Source organism: Lissotriton vulgaris, chromosome 3_1 (assembly GCF_964263255.1).
Source record: "Lissotriton vulgaris chromosome 3_1, aLisVul1.2, whole genome shotgun sequence".
Classification (NCBI taxonomy): Eukaryota; Metazoa; Chordata; class Amphibia; order Caudata; family Salamandridae; genus Lissotriton; species Lissotriton vulgaris.
In genome coordinates, this window is record NC_141689.1 from 1,235,355,704 (window position 1) to 1,235,376,996 (window position 21,293).

General features: G+C 44.3%; 1 protein-coding gene across 1 annotated transcript in view; it reads left to right on the top strand.

The window, feature by feature from the left end:
* Positions 1-21,034, top strand: part of GSR (glutathione-disulfide reductase) — a 183,159-nt gene extending 162,125 nt beyond the window's left edge. Inside the window, exons 11-13 of the mRNA XM_086961703.1 lie at positions 6,329-6,460; positions 8,192-8,325; positions 20,638-21,034. Of these exons, the coding sequence (XP_086817829.1) occupies positions 6,329-6,460; positions 8,192-8,325; positions 20,638-20,787 (416 nt within the window). The 3' untranslated portion in view covers positions 20,788-21,034. The remainder of the gene's footprint in view (positions 1-6,328; positions 6,461-8,191; positions 8,326-20,637) is intronic.
* The last annotated feature ends 259 nt before the right edge of the window (positions 21,035-21,293 follow it).

Here is a 21,293-nt window from a genome sequence, read left to right on the forward strand (position 1 = left end):
TATCTCGGTGGTGTATGCAGGATATTGTTACTTTTGGTATTAGCTGGAAGTTTCCTTGATTCCAGTCACACGGATAAGGGTATATTGCCGTTATGTTCTTGTCATTGATATTTGCAGGACATTCCAAGCAGGAAAATGTGCTGTGATTCAACCAAAACCGCCACTGTGAATTCCCTTACGTCTCTAGATTTCAGAAATGCCAAGGATCAGCTGGGTTTCTTGGGTGCCAACCAACCCAAGGTCCAATTACTGCAGCTATTCCACCTGGAAAGCGAGAGGATATTGGGTTTTGTTTAGCTATAGTTTTACACAGAAGGGCATGTGAATATCTAAAGAACATACTAGGATCTCTGCAAACCACACCCCCTGGATTCCCTTGGCTCTTGAGACTTCAGAAATACCCAGGGTTGTTAGGGTTTTCCAAGTACCGGACGACCCTGCAAGTATGACTGCACCAAGACCAACTCCTCTTCCACTAACACCAAACAGAGATCCAACACCAACCACCTAAAATGCATCCTGCTCAACACCCGCTCAGTCCACAGACACGCCATTGACCTCTGGAATCTACTAGACACCATCTCTCCGGACGTCGCCTTCCTAACTGAAACATGGATGAACGCCTCCTCAGCCCCAGACATCACCATTGCCATCCCGGAAGGCTTAAAGATCATCCAAAAGGACCGCATCAAGCAAACAGGAGGAGGCATTGCCATCGTCCATAAGAATTCGATCCGCATCTCAACCAGCTCTGACGTCAACCTCGCTAGCGCCGAACACCTTCACCTCCAGATCCACACAGACCCCAAGACCACACTCAGAGGCACCCTCCTCTACAGGCCACCTGGCCCCCGGGCACAATTCAGTGATGACATCATTGACTTTATCACCCCACACGCCCTCCCCTCTGAGGACTACATTCTACTGGGAGACCTCAATTTTCACCTGGAAAAGAGCAACGACAGCAACGCCTCCACACTTCTGGACAATCTCGCCAACCTTGGACTCAAACAACTTGTTAACACCCCCACCCACTACGCAGGTCACACACTTGACCCCATCTTCACTTCCAGCAAGCATATCTCCTTCAGTCACACCACAGTTCTCCATTGGACAGACCACAGCTGCGTTCACTTTGTCTACAAAAAGACCAAATCCCACAACCAACCTCAACCTACTCTGCGAAGAAACTGGAACAAAATCACCATCGACCAGATCTCCTCATCGCTTCTTCAAAACCCCCCTGCCCACTCTTCGAACCCCAACCAAGCAGCCATTAACCTCAATCAATGGCTAACCAACAGCGCTGACAACCTAGCACCTTTGAAAAAACGGCAACTCAAACCAGGCAGCAAAAACGCTTCCTGGTTCAACGATCTTAAGAAATCCAAGAAACTCTGTCGCTCCCTTGAGAAGGCCTGGAAAAAAGACCCAAACACCAGCACCAAGTACGCCTTCAAAAACGCCACCCGCACACACCACCAACTGATCCGGACTGCCAAGAAAGCTGCACTTAATGACCGACTAGACAACAACGCTCACAACAGCAAGGAATTATTCAACATCGTCAAAGAATTTACCAACCCCTCAGCCAACTCCAACGACATCACTCCCTCTCAAACCCTTTGCGACTCCCTAGCCTCGTTCTTCCACAACAAAATCGCAGACATCCACAACAGCTCCGACAACCAACCCGGAGACCTACCCTCCCAACCTTCTGCCGTACCCTCACCCCCCTTGAACATCCTTAATGAATGGAACCCAATCTCCACTGAGAACACCATCCGCCTGATGAACTCCATTCACTCAGGATCCCCTACAGACCCATGCCCTCACCATATCTTCATCAAAGCAGACTCCATCATAGCACCACACCTCCGAGACGTCATCAACTGCTCCCTCAACTCCGCCACCTTCCCGGAAAGCTGGAAACACGCCGAACTCAGCGCCCTTCTGAAAAAACCCACAGCTGACCCCACCGAACTCAAAAATTACCGCCCCATCTTGCTCCTTCCATTCCCGGCCAAAGTCATCGAGAAAGCTGTCAACAACCAGCTCGCCGCCTTCCTCGAAACCAACAAATCCCTCGACTCCTCACAGTCCGGATTCCGAGCCAAACACAGCACTGAGACCGCACTCATCGCAGCAACAGACGACATTCGAACTCTTCTGGACAATGGAGATACAGTCGCCCTCATCCTCCTCGACCTCTCCGCAGCCTTCGACACAGTCTGTCATAGCACCCTCCTACAACGCCTCAGAAACATCGGAATCCAAAGAAAAACACTGGAATGGATCACCTCCTTCCTTACCGGAAGAACTCAGAGTCCGCCTTCCACCATTCAAGTCAGAGGCCACTGAAGTCATTTGCGGCGTGCCACAAGGATCTTCACTCAGCCCCACCCTCTTCAACGTATACATGAGCCCCCTCGCGACCATCGCACGCCAACACAACCTCAACATCATCTCCTACGCTGATGACACTCAACTGATCATCTCACTCACCAAAGACCCGAACACCGCCAAAACCAACCTAGATGAAGGAATGAAAGAAGTAGCCGAGTGGATGAAGCACAGCCATCTGAAACTGAACTCAGACAAAACCGAAGTCCTTATCTTAGGTACCTCCCCCTCCACCTGGGATGACTCCTGGTGACCAGAGGCCCTTGGAAAAGCACCCATCCCGACGGACCACGCACGGAACCTGGGCGTCATCCTGGACTCCTCACTCTCGATGAACAGACAAGTCAACGCCGTTTCATCATCTTGCTTCAACATTCTTCGCATGCTCAAAAAACATTTCGCTGGCTCCCCACCGAAACCAGAAAAACGGTCACCCACGCACTGGTCACGAGCCGCCTGGACTACGGTAACACCCTATACGCCGGTACCACCGCAAAACTACAGAAAAAACTCCAACGCATCCAGAACGCATCAGCCAGACTCATACTAGGCATCCCGCGTAATGACCACATTTCGAGTCACCTGAAAAACCTCCACTGGCTCCCCGTCAATAAGAGGATAACATTCTGCCTCCTAACCCACGCACACAAAGCACTCTACGAACTTGGACCCGAATGCCTCAACACACGACTTTCCTTCTACACCCCCTCCCGTCAACTACGCTCCTCCAACCAAGCCCTTGCTGCCGTACCTCGCATCAACAAAACCACCATGGGAGGAAGATCCTTCTCCTACCTGGCAGCTAAAACCTGGAACTCACTTCCCACTCACCTTCGCCTCACTCAGAACCACCCAGCATTCAGAAAGCAACTCAAAACCTGGATATTCGATAAGTAATTCCCCACCCTTCCTCTAGCGCCTTGAGACCCTCTGGGTATGTAGCGTGCTATATAAATTATTTGACTTGACTTGACTTGGTAGCAGTTATGAAATATTGGATGTCAGGGAGATGATAAACTTGAACTACTACTTTGGACCTTTTAAGACTCTGCGTCGATCTTAACTACATGTTTGATCTCTTTGCCCATTTGTATTACTTGTATTATGACTTACCTGATTGTCCATGCTCCTTCCTATTTGTACTATTTGTACTAATGACTTACCTACCTAACTATGCTCCTTCGTGTACCTACCCTAGCATTCACTTATTACTTACAATTACGTTATGCCCAATTGCCTGTTGGCACTCTCCTGTTCTTACCCCTTGCCTTTGTAAAGCGCTCTGATATCTGCAAAGATCTTGTTCGCGCTATATAAAACTTTCAAAATAAAATAAATAAATAAAATGCCATGACGGGCTGGTCCTCCATCCAGTTGATTATTAAACAACACTTCCTGGCACATAGTGGGCTTTCTCTCCACCTGGGATGGGTAGATTCAGTGTAAATTTCGGAATCTGCCCCATGGCAATAGGGGGGGGCATGTGGGGCAGGTGACTGTGTTTACCCTTGTGGTGGTGATAAGGATGCTGTCCAATGCGTGGAAAAGCTGGTCAACAATCGACCCTTAATTTTTTTATAAAACAATGCAATTCCTGGTGTTCTAGTGATCGTTTTGCGAATCCTCATGAGACCGACATAAGGACACCACATTCGTTACCAAAAGTACTCCTTGATGTCTAGTTGCTGCGGTGATAAAAAACCTTCCAAATTCCCCATCCCCCCTCAAGGCGGGTTGGGATGGGGGCAGAGCAGAAAGACTTTGTTAGCCCCTGGGATTGGAAAAGGGAAATTACCCAATGACTGAAAGCAGAGTCACCACCATCCACTTCTTTAAAAAGTTTCATCCCTGGTGGCCTAGTGGGCTTTCAGCCCAATAGAGTGGCCACATTATGGTCCTAATCTGCTCCTTCTCTCAGAGAGGCAGAGATATTGGATGACCTCAAAGGGTGGGGAGTGTATCCCAATGCCATGATGTGTCTGCCACCCCACAGATTCTGAAAAACACTCTCAGGTGTCTAGTGTCTTTTGGCCTCATCTGGGTTTGTAGATTGGGGACAATCCTTCGAAATGTGCTTCCCAAGATGGCAGAACACTATATTGCCCCCTCAGTAGGAAGGTGGAACAATTGGCCAGGCTTGGGGACTGCCCTCCCCTTCAGTTTCCCTGATGGGTGTGTGGTGCGGGAGTCTGAGCATTACCATCCGGTGGTGACCTACGAGCACAGATCCACTAAAGAGATATTGCTGGAAGGGAAAGATCCTCCCCTTTCCTATAGTACCTCTCCTGTTAAGCTCTGTGCTCCTCTGCTGCCCTGTGGGCACTAATCCGTTTGAAGGAAGGCTGCCTTTAGGTTCTGGCTGCTATCAGTTTCACATTCAATGACCTCCCCGCACCTGGCTCTCTGCGAGTCACTGAAAACATATCTGCCCCAAGTGGTGGTACTTGAATTTGAATGAAACTGGATGTTAAAACCCTTTTGAAAACATTACAAACAGTAGTTCTGACTGCACGAGGGGCAGCACAGTGAAATGCTTTGCTAGAACGAAGCTGCAGGTGTGAAAGTTAATATTGCTGCACTACCTTGCACCCTCTGTTTTCACTTGTTCTGCGGTACCATCTGTACCGTGCACCAAACTTGGAAGCTGCAGGATGGGACAGAAGAAAGTTGCACATTTATGTTGTTGTTTTCAGTAAGATGACAAAAGTAACGACTGCGATGCCACACAGTGATGAACACCTTTCTTCAAATTTCTTTGTTACATTCTCCTCCCAAGGTTTACAGTTCTCCATTCTGCAACATACATATTAAGGCCCTAGCGCTTCGCCCACCATATGCTGTACTGACCCAAAAATATACATCCTTTGTAATCTTGTTTTCACTGTATGATCTGAGTTGTAATCAAGTTCTATCAATACATTTAATATGACATTTGTACAGATTTCCAGGACCAATAGTACAATGTGAGCCCAAATCTAACACCTTCATTTTCATATGATCAGTTGCTTCAGTGTGAAAGTGTGTATTATATGTACTGTGCTTGCATGCACTTGTTGGACCACTCTACGCATCCCCAGGTTGATTCAGGGCCTGAGGTACAAGGTGTCACCATGCCGTTTGTGTAATTGAAAGGTGTACTACAGCAGACCTGTCCTTTGACCACCAATCCATCTCAGTACAACTTTGGAGAGGCACAGTATCTTCTTGTAGCACGGCACATGCCAGTAATCTTTGCTTCATTGATACTTCGTTGGGTGTCTGCATATGTGTTCTCTCTGCATTTGTGTTCTCTCTGCATATGTGTTCCCCCTGCATACTTGATCAACATAGCAAAGTGTTAAACTTTTAGTCATGTGATGTCCAAAGAGCTCTATTCATCACTGGAATGGAATACCATGTGATTTGCCTCATCAGTGATGTAGCATGTGCACTGTGCGCAACCTCAAGAACCTAAGTGCCATACACCTAACAACTTCCAACAGTTTACCTTGCATGAACCTCATGTTGCAGTTATTGATGAATGTTATCACATTTGTCCCTAAAAATGTGAAAAATACTGCATTTCAGAACTCCCTACAGTATGTTACACAAAGAGCCATTTCCGTCCTGGAAACGTCTTAGATCCTCATTACATTTGTGTGTCGTACATTAAAACATACTTACACACCCCGCACACACACACACACACCACGCACACCTCTCTACCTCTTCCAATCACACACATTCCACAGGATGCAACATGTAATTCTGATAACTTTAAGATGGAAATTTTCGCTTTACCATGTTCAAGCCAATCAATATTTATATACATGTATCCATGTGTGTAAACCAAACGAAGGGTTAGTACATTCTTTACAAAGTAAAACTAAATTGTGACCAGAGTTTCTTAAGTGTTTAATATTAATTTTAGTCATGTTGGTTTCAGTGGCCATAGCTGCAGGAAGAAAGTTAGCACAGAGGCTGTTTGAGGGTCAAGAGGATTCAAAACTAGACTACAGCAACATTCCTACTGTGGTATTCAGCCACCCACCAATTGGAACTGTGGGACTCACTGAAGGTAGGTTACCACTTACGAGAGCCGAACACCATCAAACAGAAATCTGCTTAATGTCACATCGCGCCCAGCAATTAAATTTACCAGTTAATAAGTGTGTTGGCTTCTGTGTCCTGATTACTTTGCCATGAAGTATGCACTATGTGGTACAAACTGTGTGTATTCAACTTGATCTTACTGTAACAAAACAGGAGACCAAACTGTGGTGGCAAGCACATAGGATTTGCCCTACCAAAGAATTTGCCCTGCCACAAAATATGACGGTAAATAAAATGTGCAAATTTACAAATACAGGGGTACTAGTCTGACCGGTACTTAATGAATCAGTATCTACTTCCATGATTCCAGGGACGCTTTGGACTACCACCTACTGGACTCTGATGGAAAATAAATGTCACATTTGTGAATATGCCTAGGAGTTGTCTCTGTTGCCGGGAAAAGAATGCATGCTTTCCTTTCACCTGCTATTGTAATTTAGTACTTTAGTACAAATAGCTCAGTTGATGATCTTGAAAATAACTTGCATAAAGCTTTTGGTTATTAAATGAAAGCCAAAGAATTAAGTGATGCCCTCAGTGGTTTCTTATCCTTAAGAGGAAGCACCAGAGCAGCTCAAGGATTGCAGAACTGTTGCAAAGGCTTGTGACACGTTGATCAAGGTGATGCATTCTGCATTGCCATTTGTTGGTGTCTGAACTTACAGTACAGATGAGTACTTAATATGCCCACTAGAAAGCCATCTTTGTTTGAGAGAGCAGCCTTACACTTAAACAGGAAGCCATTATGCCTCCGCATACATCTAAGCCCACAAATAGCCAGAGCACAGCAGAATAAACAGATCTACTTCTGTCCTAGTAATAGGCCCTGCTGAGGCCTGTCCAGTCTGTCAAAACAAGGAAACTGCTACAGGTGTAACAACCTCCATGTAAGCTGGTACTGCGTGCCACCTGGGATACTTTTCAAACACCCTTTTTCTGGTAGTTTATTAACAGAAAATAAACTCCACAAAGTTTCATGCGATTCGGAAAATACTGCCAAAATTCGTTTGTAAAGTGTAATAAACATTAGTTGCAATCTGCCACTCACCTGAGTCTTAAATCTCCATGGTTTTGTAACATAGTTGATGTGATGTGATGTAAGCAATTTTAAAAGAGATTAGCATTGTAATACTGTGCAAATAATAGGAAGCAAGTGCATAGAAATTCTGCATGGTAACTGACTGGAGGCTTAGCTATACCTCTGTAGCACAATGGTTGCTAGCTTTAACAGAACGTTTTCAGTTTGTAGCTTGGCCCAGCTAACTTCTATTTAATTGGGGACTTTTGTCATGGATTCTGTGGGTCAGCCCATGTCTCTCTCTGTACACTCAGTTAATTTGTGTTGAATGACTTCTGAGAGTTTTAATATCATTATCACTCTAGTGTGTATTTCCTTGCTGCCTTGTTCATTGGTGGTGTGTAACCTTGTCCTCATTCGTCCTCATTCTCTATGTGCCTACTTGCTCATGAGTGTTAACTTTTGGTTGTGCAGAACTAGAGTTGTCTCTGTTGTGGGACCTCTTTTTCTAATGTACTGCCATCCCATGCAAATATTAGGAACTTGTTTTGTGCCTCTGGCTTTATCCTTGGTGTGCGTATCTCTGTCTCCCGACGATACACCAGTTTTTTTCCTATGTGTTGAAAAGACGAAGTGCTCAAAACATTTAATGCTTTTTTTCTTTTCTGTGTGTTTCAGAGGAAGCATTGGTCAAGCATGGTAAAGACAATGTAAAGACATACACAACTTCTTTCACACCAATGTACCATGCAGTGACCACGAGGAAAACTAAATGTATCATGAAATTGGTTTGTTCTGGCAAAGAGGAAAAAGTAAGTATTAGTTAGAACTATAAGAATAATAGATGTGGTGTTATTCGGCTTATCAGCCCTGTAGGTGCATCTTCACCAAGGAAGTGAGGGTTGCAGGAAGAAGTTCGATTTATCAGGATGAGTTCATCCTTCTAAAACTGAGTGGAGTCTGTATGGATTAATCTTATGGGCTTAAAATTGAAAGGAGCGAAGGCCGAGGCCTGTTGTTTTGATTTAGTCATGGAGTTTTTGCTATCAACACAGTCCCTCAAACCCCAGAATTATTTGGTGTCACATCCTTATTCTCTGGGATTCTAGACTCTGTCTTTGGGTACGCAAAGGGTCAGCGATCAGCTGTCTTCTTCAGCCTGAAGCAGTAACCCTATTCACTGATAAGACGCCTAATAAGGGAACTGGTGGAGCACTGAAATGCCAAATTGGATTATGCTAACTCCTTGATGGTGAAGTTCAAACGTTTTAAATTGACCAACTACAATTTGTTCAGAATTCAGCTGTTCGGCTGATCTCAACTGTTATGAAGTGTAACAGTGTGTGTGTGTGTAGAATTGAAGACTGTACTGGTTACCAGTGGACCAATGAGTCATGTTCTGCTTGGTTTACAAGTCTATATCACTAAAAAGTCACCACTGTACTGTATTTCTGATGTCTACTTTTAACCACAGATTCGTCACCTTAGAATTCTCACCAGGCGCCAGACTGGATTCTGAAAACGTTTAATATAGCTGTGCTCCAATGTGCCTCTACGTGGTGTCGTGCAGTTCCACACAAACTCCATAGTGTCCTTGAAGTGATTGAAATGAGCAGCTTATAAGCGCCATCCCTAAATGCTGACCTCAGTTTCTTTCTTTCTGTACGTTCAGACTCCGTTCTGGAGCTCTGCCCCTAACTTTTTGACTTTTCTGACAGCGTCCTAAACATTTTGCCAATTGTGCTAGGGAATGATGTAAACCCCACATGAGGTTTTAAGCCATGCTGCGAAGATGCTAGAAGCAGATGTCAGTGATTTGACCTGCACAAGGTGTGTCTTCGGTGTCTGGGCTTGAGATATGACAGTTGTACATCTCTGAACACAAGAAAACTGTGCAGTCTATACTTAGGTCCTACTCACGCTCCAAGCGGCGTACTCAGTCCCAGTCCCGAGGCTGTTCTGGCGACCGCTTAACTTCATACTCTTAAGTCTTCCGGTAAGTTGCGTCTAAGAGCAAGCATATAAAAGCAAAGTAGGACTCAACCACATCTTATTAGCCTGACTCCAAAGAGAAGGTGTGAGTGTTTTGCAATGTCAGTCACAGCTCTACGAGGTCTCTGGCCACTGAACAGATTCCTCAGCTGGTCCTGACATGTCACAAATTTCCTGGGCTATTGTCGACCCCACAGCAAATTGAGCCCTTCATGGAGACCATGCTGCATCAGTGTGATTCGAACTCCCTCTGGTGGGCCTTCTGGGCCCATAGACCCACAGGGACTCCAGTCAGATTGCCGTCAGTGAATCCTTGCCTGTCTGCCCACTTGTGATCTGTTACCAGGTCCGTACCAAAGCTGGTACAGAATTCCACTTTGGCCCCAGGATCCCCGCTATCCTGATACAGGCGTCTGCTCCACTGGTGACAGAGAATGACCCAGTGCCGACTTCAATGTCAGACCCCGAACCGACTTCTGCTCAAGCATGACTAATGCCGCATGATGAAACAGAAGCACAACTGGTCATCATAGAACCTGACTCTAACACAATATCTTTGCCCCTTTGTATCTGCCAGCAGAGGCCTCATCATCTCTTTGACTCTGACCCTGATCCTGTACCAGTACAGGGATCACCTCCAGATGTTGATGGTGATTATGATGGGGAAGATGATGCTCTATTTGCAAATTGCCAGTGGGCTTGGTACCTCACCTGAGACAGAGCTTGACTCGTCACTTGGGCCACCAACAAAAGAAAGTGCCTCATTTGTAGTGGTGGTTCAGAGGCCAGCTGAGGCACTAGGCCAGAGACAGAGTCTTACTGTCATGCTTCTCGAAAGTCAGGTATTAGGGAAATGGCTCAGCCCATCCTCCTTCGGGCGTGGTACGGGACCAGACGAGACGGGCGCGTCCTGCACCGCAGGCCGCACTGATGCATGTAAGTGCCTCTGGGCACGAAAGTGATGGTGCATGGGACCGGGGTGACTGGGAGTTGTAATCCGCTCCCGGCCAGGTCTCCGTATGGGAAATGAGGGGGCTTACGGCAGGTTGCTCGGGGCTGCAGTGATGCAATTAAGCACCGCCGGGCGCAAAAGTGACGGTGCAGGGGACCAGGGAGTCTGGGAGTTAGAGTCCTCCCCGGCCCGGTCTCCGTATGGGATATGCGGTGGCTTACGGCAGATTGCTGAAGCGCTAGAATTGCAGCTACCCTCAGATGGTGCCAAGACTACAGTTATAGTAGATTTTAAAGCCATGGCCAGTGATCTCTGAACCCCGGTTTCCTTTTTGTTTTTTTCTTTTAAACCATCTTTTTTGATTTTTTTGGTTTGTACAACATACGTTGGCAATTGCACATGTACATGGCTGATAATTACATTTTTACTTACTTGAACACATCCACAAAGTAGTAACAATGTTTTGTTGCAGGGATTCTGCTCAGAAAAGAGCTATGATTGGGACCATGGAATATCAGTAGTTAGGGACTGGGTCACCATACCACCTCAGTGCCATGAGCCAGAGTCCGACTAGCTATAGTGTCTCACTTGCTTTCCTACTCCTAACCAGAAGAACAAATGACACACCCAGTACACAACACTCCCGACCCTTCTCTGCGATCGTGGTGACAGGACACTCCCTTTCCCTCACTCACTAGTCCACAAAAAGATATGAAAGAGACACAAAGGAAGTTAGAAATATTTATTTAAACTATTGAGCTCTGAAATTAGAAAACAACTGCCTAGCAAAAATACTATCTGCGTTGTCAAACAGTATATTATGAAACACCCTATCGTATTATAAGACAGTATTGCCTAATCCCCTCCCCTTCTACAGAGGCAAAACTAATTATACAGCAACGATCTCTGTTTAGCAGGGGACCCCGTACCTTAGCATACACAGACACATTAGTCTTCTTCGCCCTCTAGAGCGCCCATCAAACCACTTTAGTGGGCTTTAGTCATGCATGCCCATCCAGCAGAGGACAAGATTCAATATTTCCTCCCAGGTGGGTGATTCATTAAGTGCAATTGATGGGTCTTTACAGATTATTCAAAATGGGCATGCCCTGCCTTTTCTTTCTGCCCTTCCCTCTATTCCTTCCTTCCACACTAGAGCACATTTTATATAAGCACCTGTCCTTTCTGTTAAAGGAGGTACAGTTGTTTCTATCCAAGGGTGCTATCAAGATGATTCCCACTTCGAATGAGGAGGGGTTGTTACTCTTTACTTGTTTTGGAGAAGTATGGTGTCTTAGTCAGATTCTGGACTTCAGCCTTTGAATGCTTTCCTGCAGACTGACAAGCTCAAAATTCTCACACTAGCCCAGATCCTCTCTGCTCTGGACCCGGGTGACCGAATGGTTTCCTTGGCTGGACAAGTATTTTCATATACCCTTTCTACAGTCCCACAGATGTCATCTAAGATTCAAGGTGGGCCAGGATCATTTTCAGTTTGTTGCATGCCCCTCATGTGTTCATCAAAGTGTTGACAGTGATTGCTGCTCATCTTCCTAGATCGGGGTGACTAGTATTCCTGTTCCTCGATCATTGACTGTTAAAAGCGGGCATGCCACTGTCAGTTGCAGACCTGGTCTAGACAATGGTGAATCTCTTGACATTGTTGGGTTCACTATCAACAAGCCAAAGTCTCACCTAACTCTTTCACAGAATCTTACATTTATAAGGGCATACTGGACACAGTGGAGTTCAGGGCTTTTCCTCTGCCGAAACAATTAGGACATTCAGGCTATGATCGTGATGTTTCAGGCTAGGTCCTGAGTCTGAATCAGAACAGCTCTGAAGCTTCTTGGTGTCTTAGCCTCTTGCATCCTTCTTGTCGGTTATGCCAGAAAGCACATGCTATGAAATGGAATCTGAAGTTCCAGATGGCCCAATATCACAGCAATCTGGCTAAGGCCATCCAGGTCTCAGGGGAGATGGCTGCAAATTTTCAGTAGTGTCTGCTGTAACACAATTGGTCCAGTAGCAGGTTCTTCTCTCTTCCCCACCCTGTGCTGACCCTGGTGACAGACTCATCCCTGGCAAGTGAGGTCACCTGGGGGTGGTGGAGGTCTGGCGACTGTGGCCTCTTGTGTAAGTCGGGGTCCATAACAGTCTGCTGGAGTTGTGAACAATTCATCTGGCCCTGAAGACCTTCCTAACATCCATCAAGGGAAGGCTGGTGCAGGTTCTCATGGACAACACCACTGCCTCATGGTAGTACAAAAAAATTGGTGGAATGGAGTCTTGTGTCAGAAGTCTCTGCGCCTTACACTTCTGCAGATGATTAGGGCACCAGTGCATTTTCCAGATCACAAACCACCAAGAAGGTTCCCTGAATATGTACGCACTTTTAGATGATGCATAGCTGCTTGCTGCGTCTCTTCTCCTTACAGTCTTCCTAGTTACTATTATGTCAGCATGTCACATGAGTGTACTTCAGGCACTTACAGTTCAACTACCCGATACCACCTTTGTCCCGGACAAGATGGTGCTGGTGCAGCCTTCTGACCCAAAGATGTGATTCCCTTTTACATTGGGCAATCCATCACTCTACCAGTATTCTTTGCTCCCCTCACTTCTTGAAAGAGAAGAGGTTTCATCAATTGGACCCCAAAAGGGCTTCAAACTTTTACATTGATCGTACTAAGGAACTTTGAGTGGATGAGCATCTTTTTGTGGAGTTCTCTGGAATGAAGAAAAGGAAGGCTGCACAGAAGAGGGTCTTGCCGAGGTGGGTAGTCATCTGCATTAGGATCATATACTCACTGGCCAAGAAATAGTCTCTGTAAAGAAGGTCTGAGAGTCCATTCAACCAGAGCATGCGTTGGCATGCAGAGTGCCTGTCCGTATTATCTGCCAGGTTGTGATTTGGGTCTCTCTGCATATGTTCACGAAGAACTATCCTTCAGACGAACTGACCTCACTGTGCAATACCTTTATTTGCAACTCTGCCCCATTACTTTTGTAGCAGTGTGGAGTCACAATAGAGCTGCACAACACCCCTTTGCAGGATCACTGCTATCGAAAAAAAAAAATCTCGATCCAGTGTGGCACCTGGGGAGTATTCTAAGGTGAGGAATCTTCAATTAGATAAAATACCCACTAGAAAGCATGTTACCGAAGGTAAGTAACTTGTTTGTCTGTGCACAGCTTTTGTTATCTAGCAGTCTTGAATTTCTGGTGGTACCCTCTTTGCATCTTAGCCGGAAAGAAGACCAAAAGTTCTTGGTTCGAGGACCTTGCCTCTGGTATTCTGCACCTGGGCATCCAAAAAAATATACATTACACATTTTAAGAAAGACCTTCCTGTTGGAATGAAAATGCTGAGATGAGATCTTTCACAGTTTCTGTTCTTGTCACATTCGCCAATGTACTTGTTTCTTTCTACTTCAATGTCACCACACTCCCTTGCCATGTTCCCTCCTTTGCCATATGGCGCCTAGAGACAACTAACTTCATGGTGTGAGCCATATAAATACATTCATTTTGTAAATAATGGCATTAAGGGTTGGTAGTAACTGTTTTCTTTTGAGGGTAATTGATTTCCTGTTGGGAGTTCTTGCAAAGATGGAAGAGTCTCAGAACGGTGTCTAAGGTTACAGGATTGTGCTTGTTTGGGAGAGTACCACCAAAATTGGTGGGTTCTTGGTTCTCCTTTTGTGTGTCTTCAAACTATTACTTTTAAATTTAGTTTATTTATGTTTTGTTACTCAATGGCTTTCAGAACCATTGGAAACCATTGGATACCATTGCACGCTTTAGACAAAGAAGGTCAATTATACATTTAAGCAGTGCCTTTGTGGAGTAGGCTTAGGATTGGTGGTTATTTCAAGGGTTTTTGGCTACTGATTTGTGTTGCATTCAGGAAGGCGTTCAGAACAAATTCTCTAAGACAAAGGAACTGAACCACCCACAACCAAGAAAATGCAGGTTTATAAACATCCATTATTCTGGGCATGTGTGAATCACTGGCAGTAAATAGTTGTTTGAATCATGTGTACAAGTTGAATAAGAATGGTATCGGAAGGCACTGTTCCTTCACCTTTTTAAACTGAATTTTCAGTGTATGGATCCTTTGCAGCAAAATCATTAGTCTTGTTTTCTCTCTGTGTTCTTTCTACTTTATTTGGGGAGGTAGGGGATAGGATTGAAATGAGACATTTGTTTAATATATAATCTGAAATGTAAAATTCTTCATTATTAGGTCGAGCCTAGAGCAGCACATGCGCTGTTCTAGGAAATTACCTCTTAGAATCGGTCTGCACTTACCGAGATTCGTGCGTGTAGTTGGCATCCACCTTGCGGGATCGAGCAGCGGCGCGCATGGGCCATCGTTTTCAAATTAGCGCTGCAGTGCTTTTTATCTTCTGGCATGCGTTGTTCTGGCTCGTGCTCTCTCTCTCACACATACTAACTCACGCACGCACACTTACGCTCACACACACACACACACACACACACACACACCCACTCTCGCCCACACATTCTCTCTCACTCAAAAGCTGTCTCACGTCAAAATTGTGCCACCACTGTCGCAGCGGATGAGGTTGAAACCTCTTAAACGTCCATTAATTTGGACAACGGTTGCATATATTAAAATAATTACAGTTCACAATCACACCAAAATGCGTGTGAGCCACTTAAAGCACACACAAACTTAAAACGTGGTTTGTTATAATAGGATGCAATATCATCTTTGCTTTTCCAGTCAGATCGCTTCGGGTTTGATTTGAGCATTTTCAAAGGGAACCATGCCACCTAGTGTTCAAACAGCAAAAGTGTAGTCATGCTAAAGAGAAGTTTTGCTTTGACTAAGCATGCAGAGGTGAACCACTGGAAGTATCTAGCATCCCCAGCTTCCACTGCTGGCGCGTTGGCTGCAGTGCTGATGCATTTGCCCCATCCCTGCAGTCCTTATTGCTGCTGCCTATGCGTGTCTCTGCCTAGACTGCCCATGTCTAAGATTTTACACATCTTTAAAATGTCACCTTACACCCATCCTGCGACCTGGATGTATTGTGCGCAAGACTGCACTTGTGTGAGCCTATAGCTGTGTATATGTGCTGTGAGTGCTTGGCCTAGGCGGCCTATGCCTCTGTGTTGATCAATTTGTGCGCATGGATTCAGGTTACCATGTCTGACTGTTCATGTGTGTTTATCTAGGTTGTGTGTGCACCTTCGTGTACTCTGTGTGTGCCCCTAGGTTTCTTTATCTGTGTGCCTTTGTTTCTCCGGGATGGTCTTATGTATGTTTAACAGAGACATATCAATTCTAAGCCCCCAGGTTTGGACCCATTGGCTCTCACAATTTGTCCGTCTTAAAGTAGAAGGTGTGTATTCAAATGAGCAATGTTGGGTCTTCGTTTTGAAGAGCTACGACTGGTCGGAGTTAAAGAATCGACCCTGTACAAGAGCTTGCTTACACCTTTTACATCCTGCAACCCAGCCCTTGCATTGCTGAAAATCTTTTAAGTCCATTATCTGTGTATGCTTCCTGTGTAAGCCACTTGTGAACCAGTGCCAAAAGCCCTTGTTAGTGACAGTCCAGCAAAGCATGAACAAGAAAAAACAATACAACTTGTTCATAGGCTCTGCATGTACATAGTAGGCTGCTTTTGAACAGAGTGCATGTCAGAGTAGATTTGGAACACATTGACTTCCCGCAGGAGTAGAAACTGTACTTAATGAATCGAACTTCATCATAAGGTAAATCATTATTTTTTAAATAAGCTTGAATTCATTACATATTACAGTTACTATCTTAACGTGAGAACAATTAATCAGTTCACTACGTTTACAGATGGTACTGGTCCCCATTCCAAATGCATTGCTGGTTTCGGGTCAAAGTGGATGGCGCTGTCTTACTGGAATAGATGCAGGGTTGATTTGGCAGAATAGGGATCTGCTACAAGAGAAGCAGTGTGTGTGGTGTAGGTTGCAATTGAGGCACATAACAGTCCTTTTGGGTCTGTGGGTGCCCTTCCACCAGGCCATCATGTCAGCAGTCACTCTGATTGGGTCAGGATTTGTATGTAGTAAAAAGAGCCTCCGCATTAATCTCCCTTCACCCGCTCATGATAAAATCTCACAAGTAAGGCACTTAAATGTCACACATAAGGGCAGACGAAATATAAAATTGTCACACAAACTGAAATCTTAGCAACTATGCATTGGTTGATCTTGGTTACAACTTTGCTGCACGTTTTGATGAAAAATTCAAATCACTTGATTATAAAAATCCTGGTATCGGCATGTCACGTAACGTTTCAGGATTTCATTATTACTGGCAATGAATGATCTGCTTGTTATTAGGAACTTATACACTTATAAAGTCCCAAGGCGAGATCTACTGGCTATGCCAATGCTTCTTTCTTCTTCTGATGGCTTCCCATGTGAGCTGATAGCTTCTGAGCTAAAACAGGGTTCCTTAGACCATTCACAGCACTGACCTTTTCCTTGAGTGGCCCAAGCCAGACAGTTCTTGTCTCTCGGTTGATTTTCTTTAAAATTTTCTCCCATTTATTTAAAAAAATATATATATTAAAGCTATTTATCCTCCACGTACCATTGGAGCTTATAATAATTTGTATTGTAGCTGCAATGCCCTTGCAGGCTTGCATCCACCTCTTCATATCTTTGTGTGACTTTCTTGATAGGAATTATTCCATGTGGTATTAATGCTTTGCACTTTTTTTTTTATTATTTAAACCATCAACTCCTCACAGGACTCATGTTGTACTATTTTCCAGTTTGATCGCATTCCTTCTTTACTGGCATTTGGACAGAGTTGTTAGGACATTATCTTTCTCCTGGTTCCAAAGTGTCTTTCTGTCACATATCACGCTTAGGCAGTAGCAGTCAAACTCATTGCTCTCAGGCCATGATGGTGTTTACATATTGTTAAGGAAATATCGTATGTAAATAATATGATTAAAAATTATGTAATAGAGGCTTTATCTTAACCCTTATAACACTGAGCACATGAATGCTTTTATAGTGGGGTGAGGGCATGATGTGGTGACTAAGAATAACGTGTCGCATATAGATGATCATCCGTCTGCATCTTTCAAAAAGGATAGGGTTCGGTAGCATAAATAGCAAGGAACATTGACATCCTGCAACTCTAAGAAATTGTGTTTGTATCAAGAAAATAAACATGTAGACTGTTTTGTTTAGTTGACATATTTTATGTTACATACCCTACACAAAAGGCTTGCGAAGACCTACATGCTAAAATCAACTTCTAACTTTAGCTCCCCACCTTGTAACACCACGGTGACATAGGAGTGGATCAGAATTATCACTGCTCTGAACTGCACTCCGACTCAGGTGGACTCCACCTTATCACTTAGAATCACACTGGATAAGAACCTTAAAATGCAAAGTCATATCAACCTGTTGGCTAAAAACGCACGCTTCTACCTCAGCTATCTCAGAAAAATGAAGCCATTCGTCGATAAATCGCCCCTCAAAACTGCAGTTCAGTCCTTAGTTATCTCAAGGCTGGAATACGGATGCACAACCCTCTCAGGGCTTCCCAAAATCTCAATCGCCCCTCTAAAAGCCTGTCTCAATACTGCAGCAAGACTCATAACAGTATATAGGAAATATGACCACATATCACCACACCTGAAGGCACTCAACTGGCTACCCTATGAAGCTCGAATCCACCTAAAGATGGCTTGCATTACTCACAAGGTGCAACACCACAACACCCCTCAGTACCTAGTCCAAAAACATACCTTATCAGGAGGAAACAGACACTCTAGGAGCACAGACAATCTACTTCTGAAACCCTCATGTTTCAACAAGACTAAAACCTCCAACAGAGCATTTTCCGGAGCAAGGCCAAGAATATGGAACTCGCTTCCGCCATACATCAGAAAAATCTCCTCTATGCCTCTCTTCAAAAAGGAAGCAAAATTATTCTTGATGAGCAAATTCCTACCTTAAGTCTGCACAATTACGACCCCAGCTATACAACCTCCTAAACACAAACTTGATCGTGTTTTTATTGTTTCAGAACAATTTCCACTGCTGCTATTCACCCGGACCCTTTTCCTATATGCTGCTACTTTTATGCTATGTTTTTGTATACAATGTTTTTCACTAATATGGTTTCTCTTTATGTAAAGCGCTCTGATACCCTACTTTGAGTCTGGTTCGTGCTATAGAAAACCCTAAAAATAAATAAATAACTTATGAGAGACTCAATTGCAGATTGGGAGAAATACATTGAAATACATTGACTGAAAATGCTAAGTATATTTCTTTAATAGTACTGCAGATTTTGAAACCATTTTGATGACCTCACTTAACATGGTACTATTTTCTGAGGCACTGTATATATATATATATATATATATATATATTGTTATTCCAAATTGCCCTGAAGCTTGTGGAAGCGCACACGACACCACTCTGCCATTCGGCCATTCACATGCAGTCTGCCTTTTCTGCTCCACTTAACACTCTGTTGCCGACGCGTTTCGAGGTTCCACGACCTCTTCTTCTTGGGCTGAACAAACGGCATTCAAGATGCGCATTGACTTTTTTTCAGGTAATTTATTCATTTGTGTGACTGCCCCCAGTGGGCGTAACCTTTTTGCGGTGATTGTTGAATTGCCTGATGGGACACGGAGTCCCCAATGCAACACCAAATTGTTCTTGTAGTAAGTTTGAAATGTTCCGTTTGGGGGCAGTCACACAAATGAATAAATTACCTGAAAAAAAGTCAATGCGCATCTTGAATGCCGTTTGTTCAGCCCAAGAAGAAGAGGTCGTGGAACCTCGAAACGCGTCGGCAACAGAGTGTTAAGTGGAGCAGAAAAGGCAGACTGCATGTGAATGGCCGAATGGCAGAGTGGTGTCGTGTGCGCTTCCACAAGCTTCAGGGCAATTTGGAATAACAATTTTTCAACACGGCAGCCTGGCCGTGGGAAGCTGCACCATCGACCAGCTGAGAGAGAAACCTACAACCGGCTGAACGAGGCTATCGCTCTGAACCTTCCAGAGGAGAAACAGCACACCACTCAAATATGCGGATTGAGTTTGCCTTCTGTGAAACTGCCTACTATAGGTAACAAGGTGAATTAATTACAAACGGAACATTTCAAACTTACTACAAGAACAATTTGGTGTTGCATTGGGGACTCCGTGTCCCATCAGGCAATTCAACAATCACCGCAAAAAGGTTACGCCCACTGGGGGCAGTCACACAAATGAATAAATTACCTGAAAAAAAGTCAATGCGCATCTTGAATGCCGTTTGTTCAGCCCAAGAAGAAGAGGTCGTGGAACCTCGAAACGCGTCGGCAACAGAGTGTTAAGTGGAGCAGAAAAGGCAGACTGCATGTGAATGGCCGAATGGCAGAGTGGTGTCGTGTGCGCTTCCACAAGCTTCAGGGCAATTTGGAATAACAATTTTTCAACACGGCAGCCTGGCCGTGGGAAGCTGCACCATCGACCAGCTGAGAGAGAAACCTACAACCGGCTGAACGAGGCTATCGCTCTGAACCTTCCAGAGGAGAAACAGCACACCACTCAAATATGCGGATTGAGTTTGCCTTCTGTGAAACTGCCTACTATAGGTAACAAGGTGAATTAATTACAAACGGAACATTTCAAACTTACTACAAGAACAATTTGGTGTTGCATTGGGGACTCCGTGTCCCATCAGGCAATTCAACAATCACCGCAAAAAGGTTACGCCCACTGGGGGCAGTCACACAAATGAATAAATTACCTGAAAAAAAGTCAATGCGCATCTTGAATGCCGTTTGTTCAGCCCAAGAAGAAGAGGTCGTGGAACCTCGAAACGCGTCGGCAACAGAGTGTTAAGTGGAGCAGAAAAGGCAGACTGCATGTGAATGGCCGAATGGCAGAGTGGTGTCGTGTGCGCTTCCACAAGCTTCAGGGCAATTTGGAATAACTATATATATATATATATATATATATCGCCATCTTCATATAAGGTAGTTTAATTATTTAAAAACCCTGCACATACATCCTGGAATAGTTCATATTTATGGGATAATTCTGACAAGTTATTTATTGTGTACAGAATATGTTAAGTCATTGGACCTATTTGCCTAACTATATATCCTTGGTAAACCTCTTGTGTTTGTCATTCTAGGTGGTGGGGCTGCACATGCAAGGATTGGGGTGTGATGAAATGCTACAAGGTTTTGCAGTTGCCGTCAAAATGGGGGCCACCAAGGCTGACTTTGACAACACAGTTGCCATTCATCCCACATCTTCTGAAGAGCTGGTCACACTACGATGAAATTGAGGCCACTGCTTTCAAGCATTGTTATTGGGGGCCAGTAGGATCATGTCGACCCTTCCAGAGAAAATAATCTATATATTTATAGACCCTGTGCTTTTTTTAATGAAGAGAGTCTAGTAAAAACACACTCCCTTTTGGAATTTTGTACCTAATAGTAAAAAGAAGTTTAAAACTATGCTTGTGGTGGAGGAAGGTGTCTAAATTCAACAATGATATATGCAAAAAATAAATGACATTGATTGCCTTTTTGTTCTTTTTTTTTAACAGTGATATTTATTCCAAAATAATTCAAATTCTCAAAACAGACATAAGTGAAAAGGCTCTGTGCAACTTTTATGTGTTAAATATTATAGATTTAGAGAAGATATGCATGCAATCTCTATGTTCCCTTCTTGTCGTTTATTTTTACATTTTCAGAAAAAGAAATTCGATACTATTGGGCACAGTGCCTAATTTGTACAATATTAAGTGCACGTGTTCCCAAAAAGCTTTGGGAGACCACA